The sequence below is a fragment of the Ictidomys tridecemlineatus genome, chromosome 7, assembly GCF_052094955.1.
Source record: "Ictidomys tridecemlineatus isolate mIctTri1 chromosome 7, mIctTri1.hap1, whole genome shotgun sequence".
NCBI classification, from domain to species: Eukaryota; Metazoa; Chordata; class Mammalia; order Rodentia; family Sciuridae; genus Ictidomys; species Ictidomys tridecemlineatus.
Window position 1 is genome coordinate 197,683,762 of NC_135483.1, and position 18,927 is coordinate 197,702,688.

General features: G+C 59.2%; 1 protein-coding gene across 1 annotated transcript; it reads left to right on the forward strand.

Moving 5' to 3' along the window:
• The first annotated feature begins 1,793 nt into the window (after positions 1-1,793).
• On the forward strand, positions 1,794-11,112 carry Rnpepl1 (arginyl aminopeptidase like 1). The gene is made up of 11 exons (XM_005339660.5): positions 1,794-2,441; positions 5,458-5,598; positions 6,118-6,269; positions 6,678-6,794; positions 6,994-7,229; positions 7,406-7,519; positions 7,876-7,988; positions 8,259-8,367; positions 9,138-9,368; positions 9,442-9,584; positions 10,100-11,112. The coding sequence occupies exons 1-11, from the start codon at positions 1,914-1,916 to the stop codon at positions 10,391-10,393; spliced, it is 2,178 nt and encodes a 725-aa protein (XP_005339717.4). The 5' UTR covers positions 1,794-1,913; the 3' UTR covers positions 10,394-11,112.
• Positions 11,113-18,927: the final 7,815 nt, after the last annotated feature.

The following is an 18,927-nucleotide window of genomic DNA, read 5'->3' on the forward strand; positions in this document are numbered from 1 at the left end:
GGGGTCAATCCATGCAGTCGCCCTGGTGGGGGTGGGGTTTCAGGTTGGGAGGGGCACTGCCGGAGGCACCTATGGGCTTGCCTCTGCAGCCTACTGGTTTCCCAAGTCACATAGAGCTTCCAGCACCTGCAAGGTGTCCTGGTGGGCTGACTTCAATAATCACAGTGTTTTGTCTCAGAAGACTTCCTGTGTTAGCACCTTATAAATGTGGTATGGAGGCACGGCCCTGCCCAGCTAGGGAAGAGATAGAACAGCTCCTTTGGATTGGTCGGGTTGCCCCACTCCACCCTCCCAACATGCAGAACCAGTTGTGGGGAGGTGACCAGGACTCTCCAGGAGGGAAGGGATGAGTCCCCAACCCCTGCCCCCCACCAGTCCAACTGGGGAGACTAGGGTGGCAGGATCCCATGCTCCATTGATGGCAAGAAGGGCGACAAGGGCCTGAAGACTTCCAGACCCAGGCCAACTAGCCAGGGTGGGGTCTGGAAGATGAGCCGAACTGACAGTGCCAGCTAAAACAGTTTAATCCAGGGCTGTCACCTGGGCAGGGTGTTGGGACCCCAGGTAACTGATCCCTGAAAGGCAGCCAAGAGTGATCCCACCTCAGTTCTCTTCCCTCTTGTCTTGGATCAGGACTGACCTCTGTGTCTCATTAACAGAGCCTTGGGGTTCCTGGAGTTTGGAGTGCTCCCTAGCTAAGAAGTCACTTGGAGACCTGAGGAGCCACAGGAAATGTGAAGGGATGCCTCAGCGCTCACACCCCACATCTGGGAAGGGGTCTTTCCACCAGAGCGGCAGGAAGGGCCACGTTGGTTACAGGTTGAAAGACTGGGTCCAGATAGCTTGAGCACTACCTAGGAATGAACAGGCACACCTTGATCCAGCAGGAGAGAAAAGACACTCCAAGAACCTGCGTTCTCACACCCTTGTCCACAGCCAGTGCTGGGCACCAGGCAGACCCCGCCAGGTGAGAAAGTCTCTGAGTCCAGGCCTAGTACAAGCAGGCCCTGGGAAAAGTGGCTGAGCAGCACAGAATGCAGTTTCAAAACAGTCTGCCCTCCAGCCAGGCCAGTTTTTAAGGCAGCCCGGCTTAAGAGAACTTTCCTTAACCATGGGAGCATTTCCCGTCTGCTGTCCATTCCCTGACTGCAACACACAGGTAGACTCTGAAATACGGCTGTGTAAGTGACAGCTGAACTTAATTTAAATATAAACAGCCACACACGAAAGGGCTGTGGTACTTGCTAGCTCATCCTTGAAGCTCCTGGGCTCTATTAACACCGCGTGCCAGACACAGGCCAACTGTCTGATTTGCGAGTAGTTGGGTCGAGGACCACGAGAATCACTCCCAGGGCCTGCACCCAGAACAGACAGCGCCGAGTTCCCGACATTGCACTCCCCGGACACAGACCACACAAGCTACAACCCTCGCGGTACTCCAGGTGTTGCCCGGCTCAGTAGCCGCCGCTGCAGTAGCTGGCCGGCTACAAACTGAAAGAGCGGTGACCCCGCCTCCGGAGTCTCCCCTGCGCGGCCAGGTGGAAAGTGAAGAGAGCAGGGCTGGGGAGCGCGCACAGGTACCCCACGCGCCGGGGCCCCTAGCTCCCAACACAGTGCCCGGGATCACAGCGTCCAGGTTCCTGCGCCCTCTCCACTCGGCGCCCCATGCCCGGCCCGCCCCGCTGGCGCACAGGCCTGGGCCCCGCGCACAGCGCCCCCGGCGGCGGCCGAGCGGAGCCCGAGCGGGGCGGCGCACGGCGCGGGGCCGGGCCGGGCGGCTCCCGGCGCGACTTCCTGTTGTGCCCGCGCCCCGCCGCCGCCGCCGCCGCCGCCGCCGCAGCCCGGCGCCCCTTGCCCGCCGTCCGCGGCCCGGCGTGGCCGCAGCCCATGGATTTCACTTAGCGCCAGCGGCCATGGCGGCACAGTGCTGCTGCCGCAAGGCGCCTGGCGCGGAGGCCGCACCCGCCCGCCCGCCGCCCGAGCCGCCGCCCGCCCTGGACGTGGCCTCGGCCTCCAGCGCGCAGCTCTTCCGCCTCCGCCACCTGCAGCTGGGCCTGGAGCTGCGGCCCGAGGCGCGCGAGCTGGCTGGCTGCCTGGTGCTCGAGCTGTGCGCGCTGCGGCCCGCGCCCCGCGCGCTCGTGCTCGACGCGCACCCGGCCCTGCGCCTGCACTCGGCAGCCTTCCGCCGCGCCCCCGCCGCCGCCGCCACCGAGACGCCCTGCGCCTTCGCCTTCCCCGCCCCGGGGCCGGGGCCCCCGCCGCCCCCGCTGCCCGCCTTCCCCGAGGGTCCCGGCACCGAGCCCGCCTCCTTCCCTCTGGCCTTCAGGCTGGACCCGTTCACCGACTATGGCTCCTCGCTCACGGTCACTCTGCCGCCTGAACTGCAGGCGCACCATCCCTTCCAGGTCATCCTGCGCTACACCTCGACCGACGCCCCCGCCGTGAGTCCCTCCCGGTGCGCGCAGGGGCTACAAGGCAGGGTGGTGGTGGTGGTCCGCAGGGCTCTCCAGGTGGCTTCTTGCCGCGCTGCCAGGCCAGGAGACCTTAATCTGCACCCTGCACATGGGGCACCTGCAGAGAACGTGGGGGCAGCTTGGCTCTGGAGTCCTGCCCTAGTGCCTTCTGCAATTCCCAGCTGCTTCCTGTGAACACTTAGGAACTTTGGATAGAGCTCCAGGTCCAGGCCCGGTGGCAGTGGGGACCGTGACAGCATGTCACCCAGCGAGTTCCCTGTTCAGATGTTCTGTCCATGTCTGGGCTCAAGAGCAGCTTCTAATGGGCACCTGCCAAGCCATACTGGAGCCTGGCATTGAGGGGCTGGGGATGTAAGATGCAGAAGGGCCTCCTAGTGACCTTGCCTTCAGAGGGCTCAAACACCCACATCTGTTCTTTGGAGGTGGGCTGAGGGAAGGCCAGTCCCAGTGGGAGGCAGAGGAGAGGCTCGTGGACCATGGGGCTTGGCTCTGGGCTCCAGCGCTGGGCCGGCAGTCTGCTGAGGTGGGTGGGCCTCATACTTCCAGCACAGATGCACTAGGCTCTGCAGGCTTTTGGCACAAGGCACCCCACCACTCCAGAGGACCTGCCAGAAAAGCCACGTGATCCAAGTCAGGCATTGTGACTGCATGGCCAATGGTGGGGCTTGCAGGATGGAGCAGAGCCTTCCAGTTCCAAAGCATGGTAGTTCATGCCAGGTCCCCAGGAAGCACATAAAGCACACATATGACATCCAGTGTGCACACACAGCATGTTCACAGTTCTGGAAGTCTTGGAGGGTCTGTTTTTTCACTGCCTGGGACACCCAAATGGACAGGTCAGAAATCAGGATGGGCCAAGGTGACAACTGGGCAGGAAAAGCCCAGATTGGAGGTACACCTGTGGGCCTCCTGCACTTTCCCAGGAGCTCTGAGCAGAGCCTGCCACTTCATTGTCCTCCCAGAGCCCTGTGGGTCTGCCAGCTGCTGGCCCGCAGGGCTGGACCTTGCATGTGCAGTCCAGGGCTCTCTGGTGTCAGGTGTGCCTCTCTGCACGACAAGTGAGAACTGAGGAACAACTTCCTTCCCTGGACCTCATCTTGAACTTGGACCGCATGTGTCTGTTCTACCAGTGCCAGCCAAGTGGAGGGCCAGGGCTTTTGCCAGGCTGTGCAGACAGAGCCAGTGCGTAAAGTGTGGCCATTGTTTCTGGGCTTCCCTTGCCTTGCAGGGTGTCCCTTGATTGTTTCAGACAGGGAATGGTGATGTAGTCTCTTCAGACTGAGTGGATCCAGGATTGGTGGGCTGGGGACCAGGCTTGATGTATGAGCTAGTCTATTTGCAGAAGCAGAGTGGCCTCTAGCTTTGGGCATTCACTGTTGCATGTGAGCACTGCAGAGCTCAGGGTCATGCTCCTAAGCCTGTCCTTCTGCCAAGCAGGGGGACAGCTGGGTTGTCCCACTCCCTGCCAGTAGGCCCTCCAGAGGGGCTGCATACTCTGGTCCATGCCCTCACACTCCAGCAAGAACAGCTTTTTTCCTGACCTGCAGTATCTCTTCCTTCCCTACCAGATAGATGTTCAGCGGCTGAACAGGTTGCCCTGCTGGGGCTCAGTGACCCACCTCTGGGGTAGGGGCCAGCCTCTCAGTGGAGAGCAGACAGCTGAGGTTAAAGGGGGAGAGCTGGGGAGAGCCTGAGGGCCCCTGGGGAGGGAGGGAGGGCACTCCAGGAGTGGAGACAGTGCAGAGGAGGAAGGGGGCTAAAGGCATGTGGAGAATGGCCAGGGCCTGTCCTCCAGTGTGGTCAGGGAACAGAGGGCTTCACGCACTGCAGGGACACTCCACCACATAGGTGCCTGGGTTCTGGGCCTGCAGACCCCAGAGCTCTGGGGCAGGACCAGGAGGCTGCACAAGGTCCCGAGACCGGTCTCTAGGGCAGCCCTGGGCCACCAGAAACAGAACCTCCGCAGGCTTGCTATGGTGAGGAGACAGGGACAGGACAGCCAGAAGGAAGAAATCTGCCAACAGACAGGAGTCAGATCTGTGTGGACCTGGGACCCGCCTGAGCATGGGGTCTGCAGGGCAGGCAGCCAGCCCCCTGGTCTGGGGGTGGCTACTCCCAGGTCTGGCCTCTACTACCCCCTATGATAGTGGCCACTTTCAATTGCAGATCTGCCCACTCTTAGAGGAGAGTTGGAAATGTCTTCCAGTTGTGGCCTGTTTGTTTGACTTTGTTTCGGCAATCAAACTGCCCCAGTCGCTGGCAGGGTGGGTGCAGGACCAGGCAGCATAGTGGCAGCTCTCAGGGTGGGCCTGGCCTCCTCCTCTGGGGTACAGAAAGTCTCAGCAGCAGTGGGGTGGGAGGGAGGCTTGGCCCTGAGGGTGGGCCAGAAGAGCAAACCAAGCCATCTGCTCCAGCCCTGCCTCCAGGCACAGCCAGAAGCCCTCCGGGGCCACTCCTGTCCTCTTGGCACTTGGTGTCTGGCCTTCGTTTCCTGGCAGGGTGCCCTGGCCTGAATGCTGGCCCTGGGCACAGGCTGACTCCTTGGCAGTGTTGGTCACAGGAGCCTCTGGTTCTCCCGCTTTCTGTGATCCTGGCTGAGACCATGTTGGCTGTGGGGGTTTGGACCAGGTTCTGCTGTGCCTTGGCTCCCCTTGAAGCTCAGGTAATGCCAGGAAGGGCTTCCTTCTCTCCTCCCTGTTAGGACTGGGCTGGACTCAGACACATGGCCTCCTTCCTGGCAAGGCCTGGCGATGGGGACTAGGGCAGGCCACAGGCCATGCTCCAGCTAATGACTCTTGCTGTTCCCCCCACCCAGGGAGAGGTGAGGACACCAGGTAGGCAGTGCAGGCTATGGACAGGAGCTGCAGTCTGTGACAAGTGACCCCGACTGCCTTCCTCCCCTGCCGCTGCCCCTTCCTTGGCCCCAAGGCTCTGGCCTACAGCCTCAGGCCAGGCGACTGCTGACACTCAACCCCGCCTGCAGATCTGGTGGCTGGACCCAGAGCTGACCTACGGCAACGCCAAGCCCTTCGTCTTCACCCAGGGCCACTCCGTGTGCAACCGCTCCTTCTTCCCGTGCTTCGACACACCTGCCGTCAAGTGCACCTACTCAGCTGTGGTCAAGGTCGGGGCCCACCTGTGCCTCCTTCAGGGGCTGCATGAAGGGCCGAGGCTACTGGCCTGGCTAGTCACTAGGGAGCTTGCCTACCTCCTCTTCTCTGTTGCCTATTTGGGCTGTGGCCCCAGATGCCACTAGGCCACTGTCCTAGAGAAATCCACCTCCCCGCTGTGCAGAAGGATAGCTCTGCAGGGAGGGTGGCCAGGTTGCATTCCTGATGAGGGCTCTTCCTAGACCAGTGAGGCCCTGCCTGGACAAGAAGCCTTCTGTCAGGAGCATGGCTTGTAGGGCTGTCTGATGGGATGTTGGGTTCCCTCTCATGGATGGGGAGCTCCTTGACCGAGATTGTGGGACCCCCACCCAGGGGAGAGGTGGGGACACCAGGTGGGCAGTGCAGGACCCCCCACTGGAAGGTATAGGGCTCCCTGGTGAAGACCTGGGTCCCTATCACAGATATGGGTCTCCTGCCCTGGGGGTGAGTGCCCTGCCTGGTAGACTGCCTATCCTCAGCTGGCCCCCTTGCAGGCCCCATCAGGGGTACAGGTGCTAATGAGTGCCACCCAGAGTGTGTACCTGGAGGAGGAAGGTGTCTACCGCTTCCACATGGAGCACCCTGTGCCCGCCTACCTCGTGGCCCTTGTGGCTGGAGACCTCAAGCCAGCAGACATCGGACCCAGGTAGGCCTCCAGTCCTGCTGGTCCCATGCAAGGTGGTCCAGGCCTCAGGCAGAGCCCCCACAGCCTGGGTCTGCACCCTGCACCCACAGCTGCCCTGCCCAGGCCCCTGGGCTGCAGGTATGTGGCCTGCTGCCAGGTCCTGCTCATCTACACATTCTCAGACCAGACAGCCTGACCTGTCCAGTGCTCTATCAGCCTGAACTTCCAAGGCCACATGCAGCCACATGCTCTCGCAGGTTCCTTTACCCAGAGACAGAGCGGATCAAATGGTCGCAGAGTGCGGGGCCACCCCTGCACTCCGGAGGGAAGGACCACTGTAGCCCCTGTCCAGGGTGGTGGGCTAAGGCAGTCAGCCCGGCCAGAGGAGGCAGAAGGAAGGCCTCAGCCCACCCTCTGCACCCTCTGCAGGAGCCGCGTGTGGGCAGAACCATGTCTCCTCCCCACGGCCACCAGCAAGCTGTCAGGGGTGGTGGAGCAGTGGCTGAGTGCGGCGGAGCGGCTCTACGGGCCGTACATGTGGGGCAGGTACGTCCTGTCCCCTGGCAGCCTGCCACCACGTGAGGGAGGCCACGTCCCTGCCTTCTGGAGGAAGAAGGGCCATGCCCTAGGCCCTGTCCCCCATCTCCTGGGAAGAAGGGAACCCCCTGCAGGGCTGGAGGGCTGCCCCTGATGGAGGGCCCGTGAGGCCTGCTAATGCCCTCCGTCACCTGCACTCACGGCACAGGTACGACATCGTCTTCCTGCCACCCTCCTTCCCCATCGTGGCCATGGAGAACCCCTGCCTCACCTTCATCATCTCCTCCATCCTGGAGAGTGACGAGTTTCTGGTCATTGATGTCATCCATGAGGTGGCCCACAGCTGGTTTGGCAATGCCGTCACCAACGCCACGTGGGAGGAGATGTGGCTCAGCGAGGGCCTGGCCACCTACGCACAGCGCCGCATCACCACAGAGACCTACGGTACCACCTGGGGAGGAGTCTGGAGCCGCCTCGGGCAGATGGGGCACTGCCCTCTGCCAGGGGCTAGAGCTGGCCCACAGGCTCAGGGCAGGGAGCTAAAGGGCCAGCGTGGCTCCACTGTGGCAGCTCTCCCGACTCCAGCACCTCCTCTCGCCTGCCTGGCCCTCCCCACCCAGGTGCCGCCTTCACCTGCCTGGAGACAGCCTTCCGCCTAGACGCCCTACACAGGCAGATGAGGCTCCTTGGAGAGGACAGTCCAGTCAGCAAGTTGCAGGTCAAGCTGGAGCCAGGTGCCTGCTCCCACCAGGCCTGTGCCTGGGACCTTGTGGATGCCACCCACCCCTCAGGCCTCCTTGCCTGCCTCTGGCTGGCTCAGGCCGGGCTGAGTCCCCACCGAGGTCAGGAGGGGTGTTCCCAGCCCAGGGAACGCCTTCTGGGCCACCCTGGCCTGCCACTGTCTCATGCCTTCAAGTGCCCATCCCTGAGATGTCGACCCTCAGGTGCCCGAGCCCCCAGGCAGGGAAGGGCCAGGCCCACCCCTGCACACCCAGGGTGCTAGTGGGACCCTGACCTTATGGGGGACAGTGGCCCTCTGCCCATCCTGCTCTCAGAGCAGGCCACAGCCCAGACAAGGTATTCCCTGCAGGCGTGAACCCCAGCCACCTGATGAACCTGTTCACCTATGAGAAGGGCTACTGCTTCGTGTACTACCTGTCCCAGCTCTGTGGAGACCCCCAGCGCTTCGACGACTTTCTCCGCGTGAGCAGACTGCACCTGCGCCCCCTGCCTGAGCCCCGCCCCAGCACACAGGGCTGCCTCTCTTGGGGGGAGGGTGGAGTCGGTCGGGACACCCAGAGCCCTACCAGGACCTGGCCTGCTGAGACACCACGTCTTCCTCTCCTGTCCACCCCAGTGGGCCGCTCGACAGGCCCTGGGCTGCTCACGTCCATGACACACACCCCAGCTCTGACAGGGGCCAGGCGTGCCCAGCCCTCCAGGCCTGCTCAGGCGCCACCCCTCCTCACACAGGCCTATGTGGAGAAGTACAAGTTCACCAGCGTGGTGGCCCAGGACCTGCTGGACTCCTTCCTGAGCTTCTTCCCAGAGCTGAAGGAGCAGAGTGTGGACTGCCGGGCAGGTGAGAGTGGGGACCTGTCTGCCCGAGCTGCTGGCCCTACTGGAGAAAAGCCCCATCTGTCACATCTTTCCTTTAGCCAGCCCTCACTGACCCCTGTGGACCCCCAGCCTGGGCCATGAGAACAAAGGAGGCTGTACCTCCCAGCCTGAGGGGGCCTCCTGGAGGAGGCGGCCCTTAGGTGGAGCAGGCCAAGTTAGGAGCCAGGGGACCAGGGCCCAGCGGGATCCTAGGGGCCCGGTTGGCCCTGCTGGCTCCACTACACCACACCCTCGAGGACTTCCCAGAGGGTCTGAGGGTATGGGGGGTCAAGGAAGGAACTGGAGGGTCCTGAAATCCAGGGAGGGGCCAGAATTGGCTGGAAGGCAATTAGGCACAGCTGGGAGATCTGGGCATGGTGACCCTAAATTCTGGAAGGTCCCTAAGTACATCAAGTGTTTTGGGGGGTAGGGGAGTGGCCAGCCTGGTACCACTGCTTTAGAGCATGTGTCATCACCTCTCACAGTGAAGTCACCTTTAAAGGACTCAATTGTCTTGTGCCCAGGCTGGGCCTGGAGAGGGTGGAGGTCACATGGCCACTGATCCGAGTCCTTCTGGCTTCCCTGTGACCTTCACAGGAGTCTCTCCGGGGGCTTAAAGAGGCAGGCACTGACTGGAGATGACCCTTCCCAAATTACCCATGTCCCTGGGAGCCTCAGTCCCTGGAACCAGCCCCTTCAGGCTGGGTCTTCTGGGCAGGCGGGGTGGGACCACAGGACCGCTGTTCCTGGCAGGGCTGGAGTTTGAGCGCTGGCTCAATGCCACGGGCCCACCGCTGGCCGAGCCGGACCTATCTCAGGGGTCCAGCCTGACCCGGCCTGTGGAGGCCCTGTTCCAGCTGTGGACGGCGGAGCCCCTCGATCAGGCAGCAGCATCAGCCAGTGCCATCGACATCTCCAAGTGGAGGACCTTCCAGACCGCACTCTTCCTGGACCGGCTCCTGGATGGGTCCCCACTGCCTCAGGGTGGGTCCCTCAGCCAGCAGGTGGCCCTGGGGGGAGTGGCCCTGGCCTGGCCTGACTTGCCGCTGCCCCACAGAGGTGGTGATGAGCCTGTCCAAGTGCTACTCCTCCCTCCTGGACTCCATGAATGCCGAGATCCGCATCCGCTGGCTGCAGATTGTGGTGCGCAACGACTACTACCCAGACCTCCACCGGGTGCGGCGCTTCCTGGAGAGCCAGGTGCAGCCACCTGCCTGGGGTCACCTCAGGGGCCCCCCCACCCTCTGTCTCCAGCCGACTGCTCAGGCAGGAGGCACACCAGAGAGCTGGGTGGGAAGGTCTGGGGGTCTGGGCTGGGAACCAGCCTGGGTCGGGGGAGACAGGGATAAGTCAAAGCTCAGAGGCAGCCTGGACTGTCCCAGTCCTTGGAGAGACCATAGAGGCCCAAGATGGGAGGAGTTGGTGTCCAAGGGTCTCCGCTCACAGCCTGGGCCTGGCTGGGCCTCCAGCCTGTGGTGTTCAGCTCCCAGGTGGGCACAGGGGCATCCAGGTTCCAGCCTGTGGGACCTGGCTTCCCTGGGGCACCCCTCCAGCCCCACACCCAGCCAGCAGGGAATGTGAGGTCAGGGTGACCGGCTGCTGGGGGTCTGGGCCGGTGAAGTAGCTGGAGCAGGTCCAGGGATTGGAAGGCTCCAGCCAGGCGGGGTTGGTGGGAGAGGCCCGAGGAGCCACGAGGTGACCTGGTGTCCCCACAGATGTCGCGCATGTACACCATCCCACTGTATGAGGACCTCTGCACGGGTGCCCTCAAGTCCTTTGCGCTGGAGGTCTTCTATCAGACGCAGGGCCGGCTGCACCCCAATCTGCGCAGAACCATCCAGCAGATCCTGTCCCAGGGCCTGGGCCCCGGTGCCGAGGCCAGCACTGCGCCCAACGCTGAGCTGGCCAGAGCTGGGGCAGAGGCAGGGTCAGACTCGGCAGCCCTGCTGCTTGGCGACGAGGCCCCCAGTAGCACCATCTCTCTCAGGGACGTCAACGTGTCTGCCTAGCCCTGACTTTGGGCCAACCTTAACCTCCCAGACACCAAGATTGTGCCTTCTGTGGCCCGGGCCGCCATGACTGCGCCTTGGCTCTGGCCACGAGCTCGGCCCGGGCCCCTGAGCCTCTCCTGTGGGCTCTCCCTTGGGCTCTCCCAGGCTGGGGGCTGGGGGAGAGGATTCTGTCTAGTGGCAGTCCTGGGGGCCTGAGCTCATCCTGTCCCAGCTCTCCTGCACTGTGGACCTCAGGACTGGCCTTATACACCACGCCTCCCATCTCAACACTGACAGCCATGCGTGGCCCTGGACACCCGCACCTGCTGGACACCATCCTGGGACTGCAGCTCCAGCAGCTCATGGCAACCACCACACTGTGCCTTACGTCTGCAGACAGGCTGCACTGCCCCCGAAGCACAGCTTCCCCAGAACCCTGCACTGTTATCCCCTGGCATAGGGACAAGGACACGATGTACCCTCACTGTGGGGGCAGGGGATAGGAGAGAAGGGGCATCACATGGGGAGCCTTGGCCCCTCGGCACATGGAGTCCAGGTCCCAGAGGCCTGTTCTCCCAGCTGCCTGGGGTAGCGGCACAGCCATCCAGCTCACCCCAGGAAAGGGGTGGTGCTGATGCTCTTGGGGCACACCTGCTGGAGGCACCAGGTAGGAAGGCTCCAGCTTGGGACTGTGCAGTGGGCACCACGTGACTGTCCCATTAAACCTCCACTCTGCAGACTGACCTCCCTTTCTGTCTGTCCCCATGCCTGTCCTCTGCCCTATATGGGGCTGGGGTTTGGGGCAAGCACTGCCCCAAAGCCCACAGCAGCAGGCCCCCCCTTGTCCTCTGCCAGGCCTCCTGGGCATGAGCATAGCCTCCCCAGGACCTGCAAAGTGGCAGGCTGTCACACCCTGACTATGGACCGTCCCCTGAGTCTGGCCTTGGTGGCAGGTCTCTTCCACAGTGGAGTGCAGGCAGAGGCATTTGTGGCAGGGACAGTCTTGGAGGTTACGGGTGTAGGCCCCAATGCAGGGCCACCACCATTATGGCAGGCCATGGGGTTTGATGTCCCCACTGTGTCAAAGGCAGCTCTGCTCACAAGGTGGTGGCTGGCACAACTCCTCATAGCCACTCAAGGACTCAGGCTGGCAGCAGGGCCACCATCTGGACCGCACAGAACTTTGCTTCTTCCACCTGGGCAACATGCTGTGGCCTGGGGGTAACACATCTCTTGTCCCAGCAGGCTGGCCACCCTTCAGTCTGTCACCAGTTGTCTCATGCACCCTCTTTCCTGTTCAGGATGTACCCTCCCACTTCCCAGGGGAGACAGTCCAAGTGCCCTCCACAAGTTTGGGACCAGGGTCTGGGTCACCTCTCCATAAGATGGCTCGTGTGCACAGTCCACCTCAGCACTGGGACATCAGGGGCAGGAACCCAAAGGTCACCCACCCTCACAAGGAGCACTGAACAGGGAGGGGATGGATGCGGTGGTGCCCTACACAGAGAAGGACGGGGTCACCTGATCTCAGCCCTGTCGGGTGGCCACACCACAGCCAGCACGCAGCTGCGTTCTCTGGACCTAGACACCATCCTTATAAGGACCCACCTTTTTGCTGGTTCCTTCCCCCGCCCCAATATGGGGCCCACAGAAAGGCTGTCCCTGGCAGCCTCTTCCCCGTGAAAGCTGCCTCCAGGTCTCCAGCCAAACTAATCCCAGGCTCGTGGTTTCTTTGGCAATTATTCAAGGCAACACCTTTGTGGTCTCCGGCTTCCTGAGCCCAGTGCCAGGCACCACAGCCGCACCCACAGAGCTGCCCCCAGACACTGCTTGGATCTGTCAGAAGAGACACCTAGTAGTGATAGCCACAGTGGGGGCACGCCCAGGATGCCATCCTTGATGCCACTCTGTCCCCGCTCTGCACACTCCCATCAGGGGGCAGAGGCATGCCCTTTGAGAAAAGCCCTGCCCTCCTGGCCTGCCTTACTGCCTTTCTCCAGCTCCCAAACCTGGAAGGTGCCATCGGTTCCCTTCCTGCAGGTCCTTGGCAAGGCAGCCTGTGACCAATCTTCACTGCCAACCCGCTCCCCACCTCCTCCACTCCCACTCCTGTCAGTGCATGCCACCTGCTTCGCAAGGCCCACAGGTGAGCCAACATTCCAGCTGTGTTTGCTGACAGCCACAGCCCAGTCTGGTCATGCGTGCCCATGTTCTGTCAGGCTGGACTGCTGGAGCCACCAGCAACGCGGCAGCACTGCTGTCTGCAGCAAGGAAGTTCACGTCTCTCTCAGGCTGCAGTCCACCTCGGCGGGCAGGGTGGCTGGGCTTTCTCCTTAGGGTGCTGATGGAGGAGACACTGGGGTTCCCAGGCACCGTGCCAGGATAACAAGAGCTGTGGAGGGCCCTACACCACTTCTGTTCCTGCAGGCCCACCCACCCCAGCCTGAGTGCGGCAGTCGGGGTATTTGGCAGACAGCACCCATCACCACCGGAAGAGCTGAGGCCAGAATGTTGGGAAATGCGTGCATTTAAGAACAGGGTAGGGGCTTACCACCGGTAGGAAGAGAGTGGTTAAAGGAACCAGGATGTTACTGAAAAGGGGACGGGGCCTTAATCAAGAGACTGGCCTCCAGAGGCCAGCTGGCGGGCTGAAGCCTGAGGCAACAGTGTGAGGAGGGGGTGGATTTGCATGTTCAGTAGTTCCTATCGCTGGAGGCTCTCCAGTCCTTAGAGTCCAGATGAAGTTTTCTGAGTCTCAGTTAATGTCTTATGAAGTTAGACTTGTCCTTAGTGCTTCTCTTCCTTTCCCTACTCTTACTAAAACTTACTGGTGGTATTTGCTTCTTAAGTCCAGAGGTTTTGGAAAGAATAGTGGGAATTTCTAGCACAAAGATCAGGCACAACTGAGAATTACTCACTTGGGTTAGTAAACATGTGGAAAAGGATAACATGCTCAGCCAACCAAATTTAGACCAAACAGAGTTGAAGAATGATCAGAAGAGGGCTTTAGGACACATTAAAGAATCAGACAAATGGTGCCTGTATCTGTGTGTCTGCATGCATGTGAAATAAACTATACAACAGGACTAGGTCTTTGTGAAACAAGAACAGGTAGTAATGAAAAAACAGCCAAATACCTTAGAATTTTTTAAAAGTTAATTATTAAGAGAAATAAAATAAAAATTCTATAGAATAGTCACAATGAAGAGGAAATTCATAGCCTGGAATATCAAGACAGAGTGAAGTGATTTTTTAAAGAAAAAAGTAGTAGAAACTACTTAAGGTTTGGGGGTCAAGAAGTAAAAAATAAAACTACACAAAGAAGTTAAATTTGATCAAGGCATCCTAATCCTCAACTATTTGTTCCTCTTGTCATACTAGGGGCCCTACCAAGAGTCCTTCCTCCCACCAAGACTTCAGCCTCCCTTTTCTGTAGCTGCTTTCTCCTCCTTCCTCCTCTGATTCTCACCTCTCTGCTTTCCCCATCAGCCCATCCCACTCATCCAGGCGGAGCCATGCCCTCAGAAGCCTACCTACCCAAGTACCCATGGAGGGTTCCCTAACAAAGACTGTCTGTACTAAGAGGAGTATGATGTCAGCTGCAAAGACTATCCCCCACCCTCTTTCCCCATGAGTAATCACTTGGTCAGACACTGGGAGAACAGAATCCCAAGAGAAGGGGAATCATAGCCAAGTGTGGGGCTGGGCAGGGACATCCTCAGTTATGTGTGGAGCACGGTAAGGGTGGCTCAGCACAGGACCTGAGAGAGCTCTTGCTGGCCAAGGCAGAGTGTTCAGACCACTGCCACCTAGGGAGCACTCTTTGTTCAAAATGAATGAACAAACAAAAACCTCACAGTCTCTCAAGTGGATTCAACAACCGTGATACTGACAACAGCCCACATCTAAAATCTGCTCACCTCTAAGGACGGAAGCCAACTTTGGAGACTATCTACATAATACTCATAATAAGGTTTAAGAACACACCTTGGGATAATAGGTTAAAAAAATCCTATAAGAACCATGTATTGTTTTTGTAATGGGAAAAAACCAAGGCTTAATCTAAAATATCACCAAAAAGAGCCCCTGCTCTGCTGTGGTGAGCAGAGTGCACTAGGCCTGCCTGGTGTGAAGCAGAGACGCTGGTCTTTCCTCCTATATGGTCCTCGGCCATAGCCTGCCGCCTCTGAAGCTCGAATTCTTCACTCATAAAACAGGGCAGGAATGCCCACCTCTGGGATGTGTAAGGATCCCACAAACAACACTCAACATTCCAAAGGCAGCTCGTCCCTTCAAGTCTTTGGTATTTGTACTCGCCCAGGTAAACCCTCTTCATTATCCTTAGAAAGCCAACTATGGGCCAGGAAAGACCAAGCTAGTTCCTGTTCTAGTCCTGCCTGGAAGGATTCCTCTACCTAGAACCTTTAGTGCTGGTTTAAAGGTAAATTGTGTGTTTGTGTGGGAAAGGGGAGAAACCCAAGCTTCTAGGACCCCACCCCCACTGTATCAATCTGAGAAATTTCCCAGAAGGAGATCCATGCTTGGGTCACTGGCAACCCCCTCCAAGCCCAGGACCATAACTGTTGCTAACTGTCCTTCAAGGACCAGAACTGTGAAGGCCACTGGCCACTTGGAGGCCAAGAACAGTACCTTTGCTGACCACTCCCTATGGCCCAGGACTGGCTGCCTGCTTTGTGTCCATTTCCTAATTTGATCCTCAAGACCGTCGAACAGCCACTACCATGGGACTATAGATGGGGAAGCAAAGGCTCCAGGAAGGGCCAGGATTCTAGCTGGGCGGGTCCAGGGGATCTTTGCTTAACAACACTGGAGATTCTGGAGCCTGGGCTGCTGCCTGGGGCCCCTTTAGGTCCACTGGGGCAGGTGCCAGGCCCGTGTCACTTTTCAGGCTTGAAGGGGCAGGATGTGCATAGTGAAAACTGGCCCTGCAGGGACTTGACAGCAGGCCTGTTCCCCAGCAGGTGGACAACACGGGCTGCAGGTCTTCCCTGGCCTCGGGCCTGAACTACCCTGTGTTTCAGACCTGAAAACCAAGCTGTGTGCATGCTCCACTGTTCTTTGTCCTACTGGCTTCCTGATCTGATGGGGTCCAAAGTTAATCTCTCTTCCCATCCTGTGGTGCCACCACCTAGAGCACCTGCAATCCCACCTTGTGATGATTAGTCACTAAGCACCTTTTGTTCTTCTTGGATATTTCTGATTGAACCCAGGGGAGCTTCACCACTGAGTTATATCCCTAGTCCTTTTTATTTTTTGAGACAAGCTCTCACTAAATTGCTCAGGCTGGCCTCAAACTTCGATCCTTCTGTCTCAGCTTCCAAGTCACTGGGTGTGGGAGGCCAATCTAGCACCTGACTCCCCTGCTGAAAGGTGTGGTATCCCATATGGCATCCAGCGGTCACACTGCTGGAGAGCCCCTTCTTCTAGGGTGCAAGCCACTGTGTCTTCTTGCAGAACTCCACATCCCCAGGGATCCAAACACCTCACCTGTCCTTGTAACCCCGCCCCCCTTGACCTTCATTGGATGGGATTTCCTAAGAATTTAGATTCCTCTAATAAAAGCTCACTCCAAAGCCTGTGCTCTGGCTCGCACTCTCTCTCCCCCCAGCCTCGGTGTAGTTCTTCACTCTCCAGTTTGGAGAGCTTGAGGCCATGGGCAGAGGAGCCATCCCAGTGCTTGGTTTAAAGGTAAATTGTGTGTTTGTGTTTTATTTCTAACGCCTTGAGAATTTCCCGAGTTACCTTAAATTAGCCATCTGTGCTGCATGCAGACAGCAACTGGGATTACAGTCATGTGCCACCACATCTATCTTACCTGGCGGGGGGGGGGCTGCTTTGAGCACACAGCAGCGAGAGATCTTTTTAAATGCAAACATGCAGTCTCCCTCCATCCTCAAGAGTCCCATTTCTCACCTCTGGACCACATAAGAGCCCTGGGCCTAGCAGACAGGCCCTCCCTGGAGGATGCGGCTCAGTGGTCCTCTACACATGCCACCGCCCTCATCTCATTCCTTGGGCATGCAGGGGTCTTAAAACACTGCCACCAATAGCAATGCTCCTCTCCTAGCGTGGGATGGACTTGGCGACTTGCTTCCAATGATGCCATGTGGGAAGGATGGAATATGCCACCTGGGATGGGCCATACAACACACTTCAGCCTCCACTTTCCCTTTCTATTGGATTAACTGCTCTAGAAGAACTGGAGGCCATGTGGTAAGGACGCTCCAGAAGCCTCCTGGGCATCCAGATGGTGGGAAAGCAGGGCTTCAGGTGACTCTGGAATGGACCCTCCAGCTGTAGCCATGCCCTCCCTCAGAGGAGGTCAGCTCTGGCCTGACATTTGATTTTCTTCCTGAGAGATCCTGAGCCAGAACTATTTATATTACCAAATTCCTGACAGAAGCTGTGATAATGTTGGCAGTTCTAAGCCACCAAGTACTGGGGTAACTTGTTAGGCAGCTGTATGTAGTTACTACAGAAGGCCTGCAAGTCTGTTTTGCTACAATGAAAGCTGCAACTCAAGACTGAATCAATGGTACCTCATGCCCAGGAGCCCAGGTGAGATAACTCTGGCCCTGATCAGCCCAGGGCTCAGCAGAACTGCCAGCGGCCAGCTTGTCCTTTCTGTTCCAGGTCTTCAGCAGCATGCTCTTTGCCCTCAGGCTCAGCTCTGTGTGGTTGCTAGCTACTGTGACAGTTCCTGGCACTCCATCCACATGACCTGGCATCTGTGGGCAGGAGAGGATGTATGCCCTTGTATCTTCTGTGGACCGGGGAGAGACCTCCCTGGCAGCCCCCAGACTACTTGTGCCTTACTGCCAACCTGGGGCACATGGTACTTTCTGAACTTCTGACCTTGGAGCTGGGAAGAGGTCAAACTCCCCAGGTGACTTAGCTGCCAGAAACCAAACAACTGAAACCAGTGTTCTTGTGGGCAGAGGTGACAGAAGCTGTGCCATGTATGACAAAAAGGGTTGTACCTTCAGTGCAGGACTAAATAAACATCTCAGTCCAGAGCCCATAGATTTGGGAACAAGAACCAGCTGCCTCCATACCCCTTCTTAACATCACTCCACGCTGCTTCCAACCCCTCCTGTTACCCCAGGAGCCACAGTCAGGGATGGGGACCCAGGAAGGAGAGGAGGAAGCTCTCCAAATCAGCTGAGTGGACAGGACCATGGGGCATAAATTGTAAAATGCGAGCAGACTGGAATTGTCCTGATGCCACCTCTAGCTAAAAGAGAAGCAATGCTGGTCACTCACTCATCCTGCAGGCCTGGATTGCTACCTATCCAGCACTGTCTCCTGGCCCCTTCCAGATCTTGGGGATCTGGCTCTGGGCATAGGCCCAACCCTGGAAAGGTGTGGCCACAGGAAGCTGCTTGCTTTCCAGAGGTTGTCAACATGGGTGAGTGGCACAGGAAGCCTCAGATGAGTCTGGATCCAGGCTGGTCCCAGTTCTGCTGGTCATGCAGAGTAAACCAGTTGCTCAGCACTTAGGATAGGGAAGAGATTTGTCTTCTACTCCTACGGGATCCCCAGGTGAAGCACAGCCCAGGTCCTTCCTGACTCCTTTTAGGTCTGGTGCAGCCACCAGGCAGCCAAAGAATCACAATTGTCTTCTGTGCTGAATGAGCAAAAAGCATCCCAGACAGGGGTTGGGCTATGTGGTCACTTCCTTTTCTAGAATGTTCACAAGGAGATGAGTATCCTGGGCCCCAAACTATGGGGCTGGGGGCTGGCACGGTCAAGGCAGCACAGCCTCCTGGCACACGAAGCACTAAGACAGGCCCTATCCAGCCTCTCACTGGGAAGAATCACAGCTTTCACGGCATCTGGGACTCCAAGGCAGACAGAAGAAGGGCAGGACCCCTGGGCCAGGTTCGTTTCTCTTCCAGCACTAGGGACTTTTCTCACCTAACTGCAGAAAAAGAGCTTTGTTCTGACTACCTTTCAGATTCCAAGGCTGCGTAGACAAAATCTGGGCTGCACTATCAGGAGACAGACAGCTGCCACTAGAAGGACGGGCCGCTCCTCTTCTCCCCTAGCGGACCCTACACTTCGGCTTCCGTCCTGGCAGTGGACACACGGGTCCTGCAGCACGGCCGTGAGGCCCTGCCCTCACTTCCCCGTGGCAGTGAGCGGCCACGAGCGGTATCCGCGCGTCCAGGAGACCCGACGCCCGGCCGTCTGCGACCCACGGAGCACCGCGGCCGCTCCTGCCCCCCGGAACCCGGCGGGCCGCCCCAACCGCCCAGCCCGACGCCCAGCCCGGGCGGCGCCGGCGCCTCGGAGCGCTACCCGCGGGCGCCGGCACCGGGCGCGGCCCGCCCAGGTAACGCCTCTCCGGCGGCGCAGCGCCGGAAGGAGGGCGCCTTCTGGGAGCCGCGCGGGGCGCTGGGATCTGCAGTCCGCGGCGCCGACTCGCCCCGGCCGCCCTCTCAGGTCCGCGGCGCTCCCACCCCGTCCGGGAGAAGGACGGCCGGGGTGACGGCGCAGCCTCGCGAGAGCGGGGCCCGGAAGCCCCGCGC

Bases quoted from the DNA above. Each gene is read 5' to 3' on its own strand.
- Rnpepl1 (XM_005339660.5), top strand. From the start codon at position 1,914: ATGGCGGCACAGTGCTGCTGCCGCAAGGCGCCTGGCGCGGAGGCCGCA. The intron at 5,599-6,117 runs GTCGGGGCCCAC...GCCCCCTTGCAG, and splicing joins CCTACTCAGCTGTGGTCAAG to GCCCCATCAGGGGTACAGGT. The intron at 8,368-9,137 runs GTGAGAGTGGGG...TGTTCCTGGCAG, and splicing joins GAGTGTGGACTGCCGGGCAG to GGCTGGAGTTTGAGCGCTGG.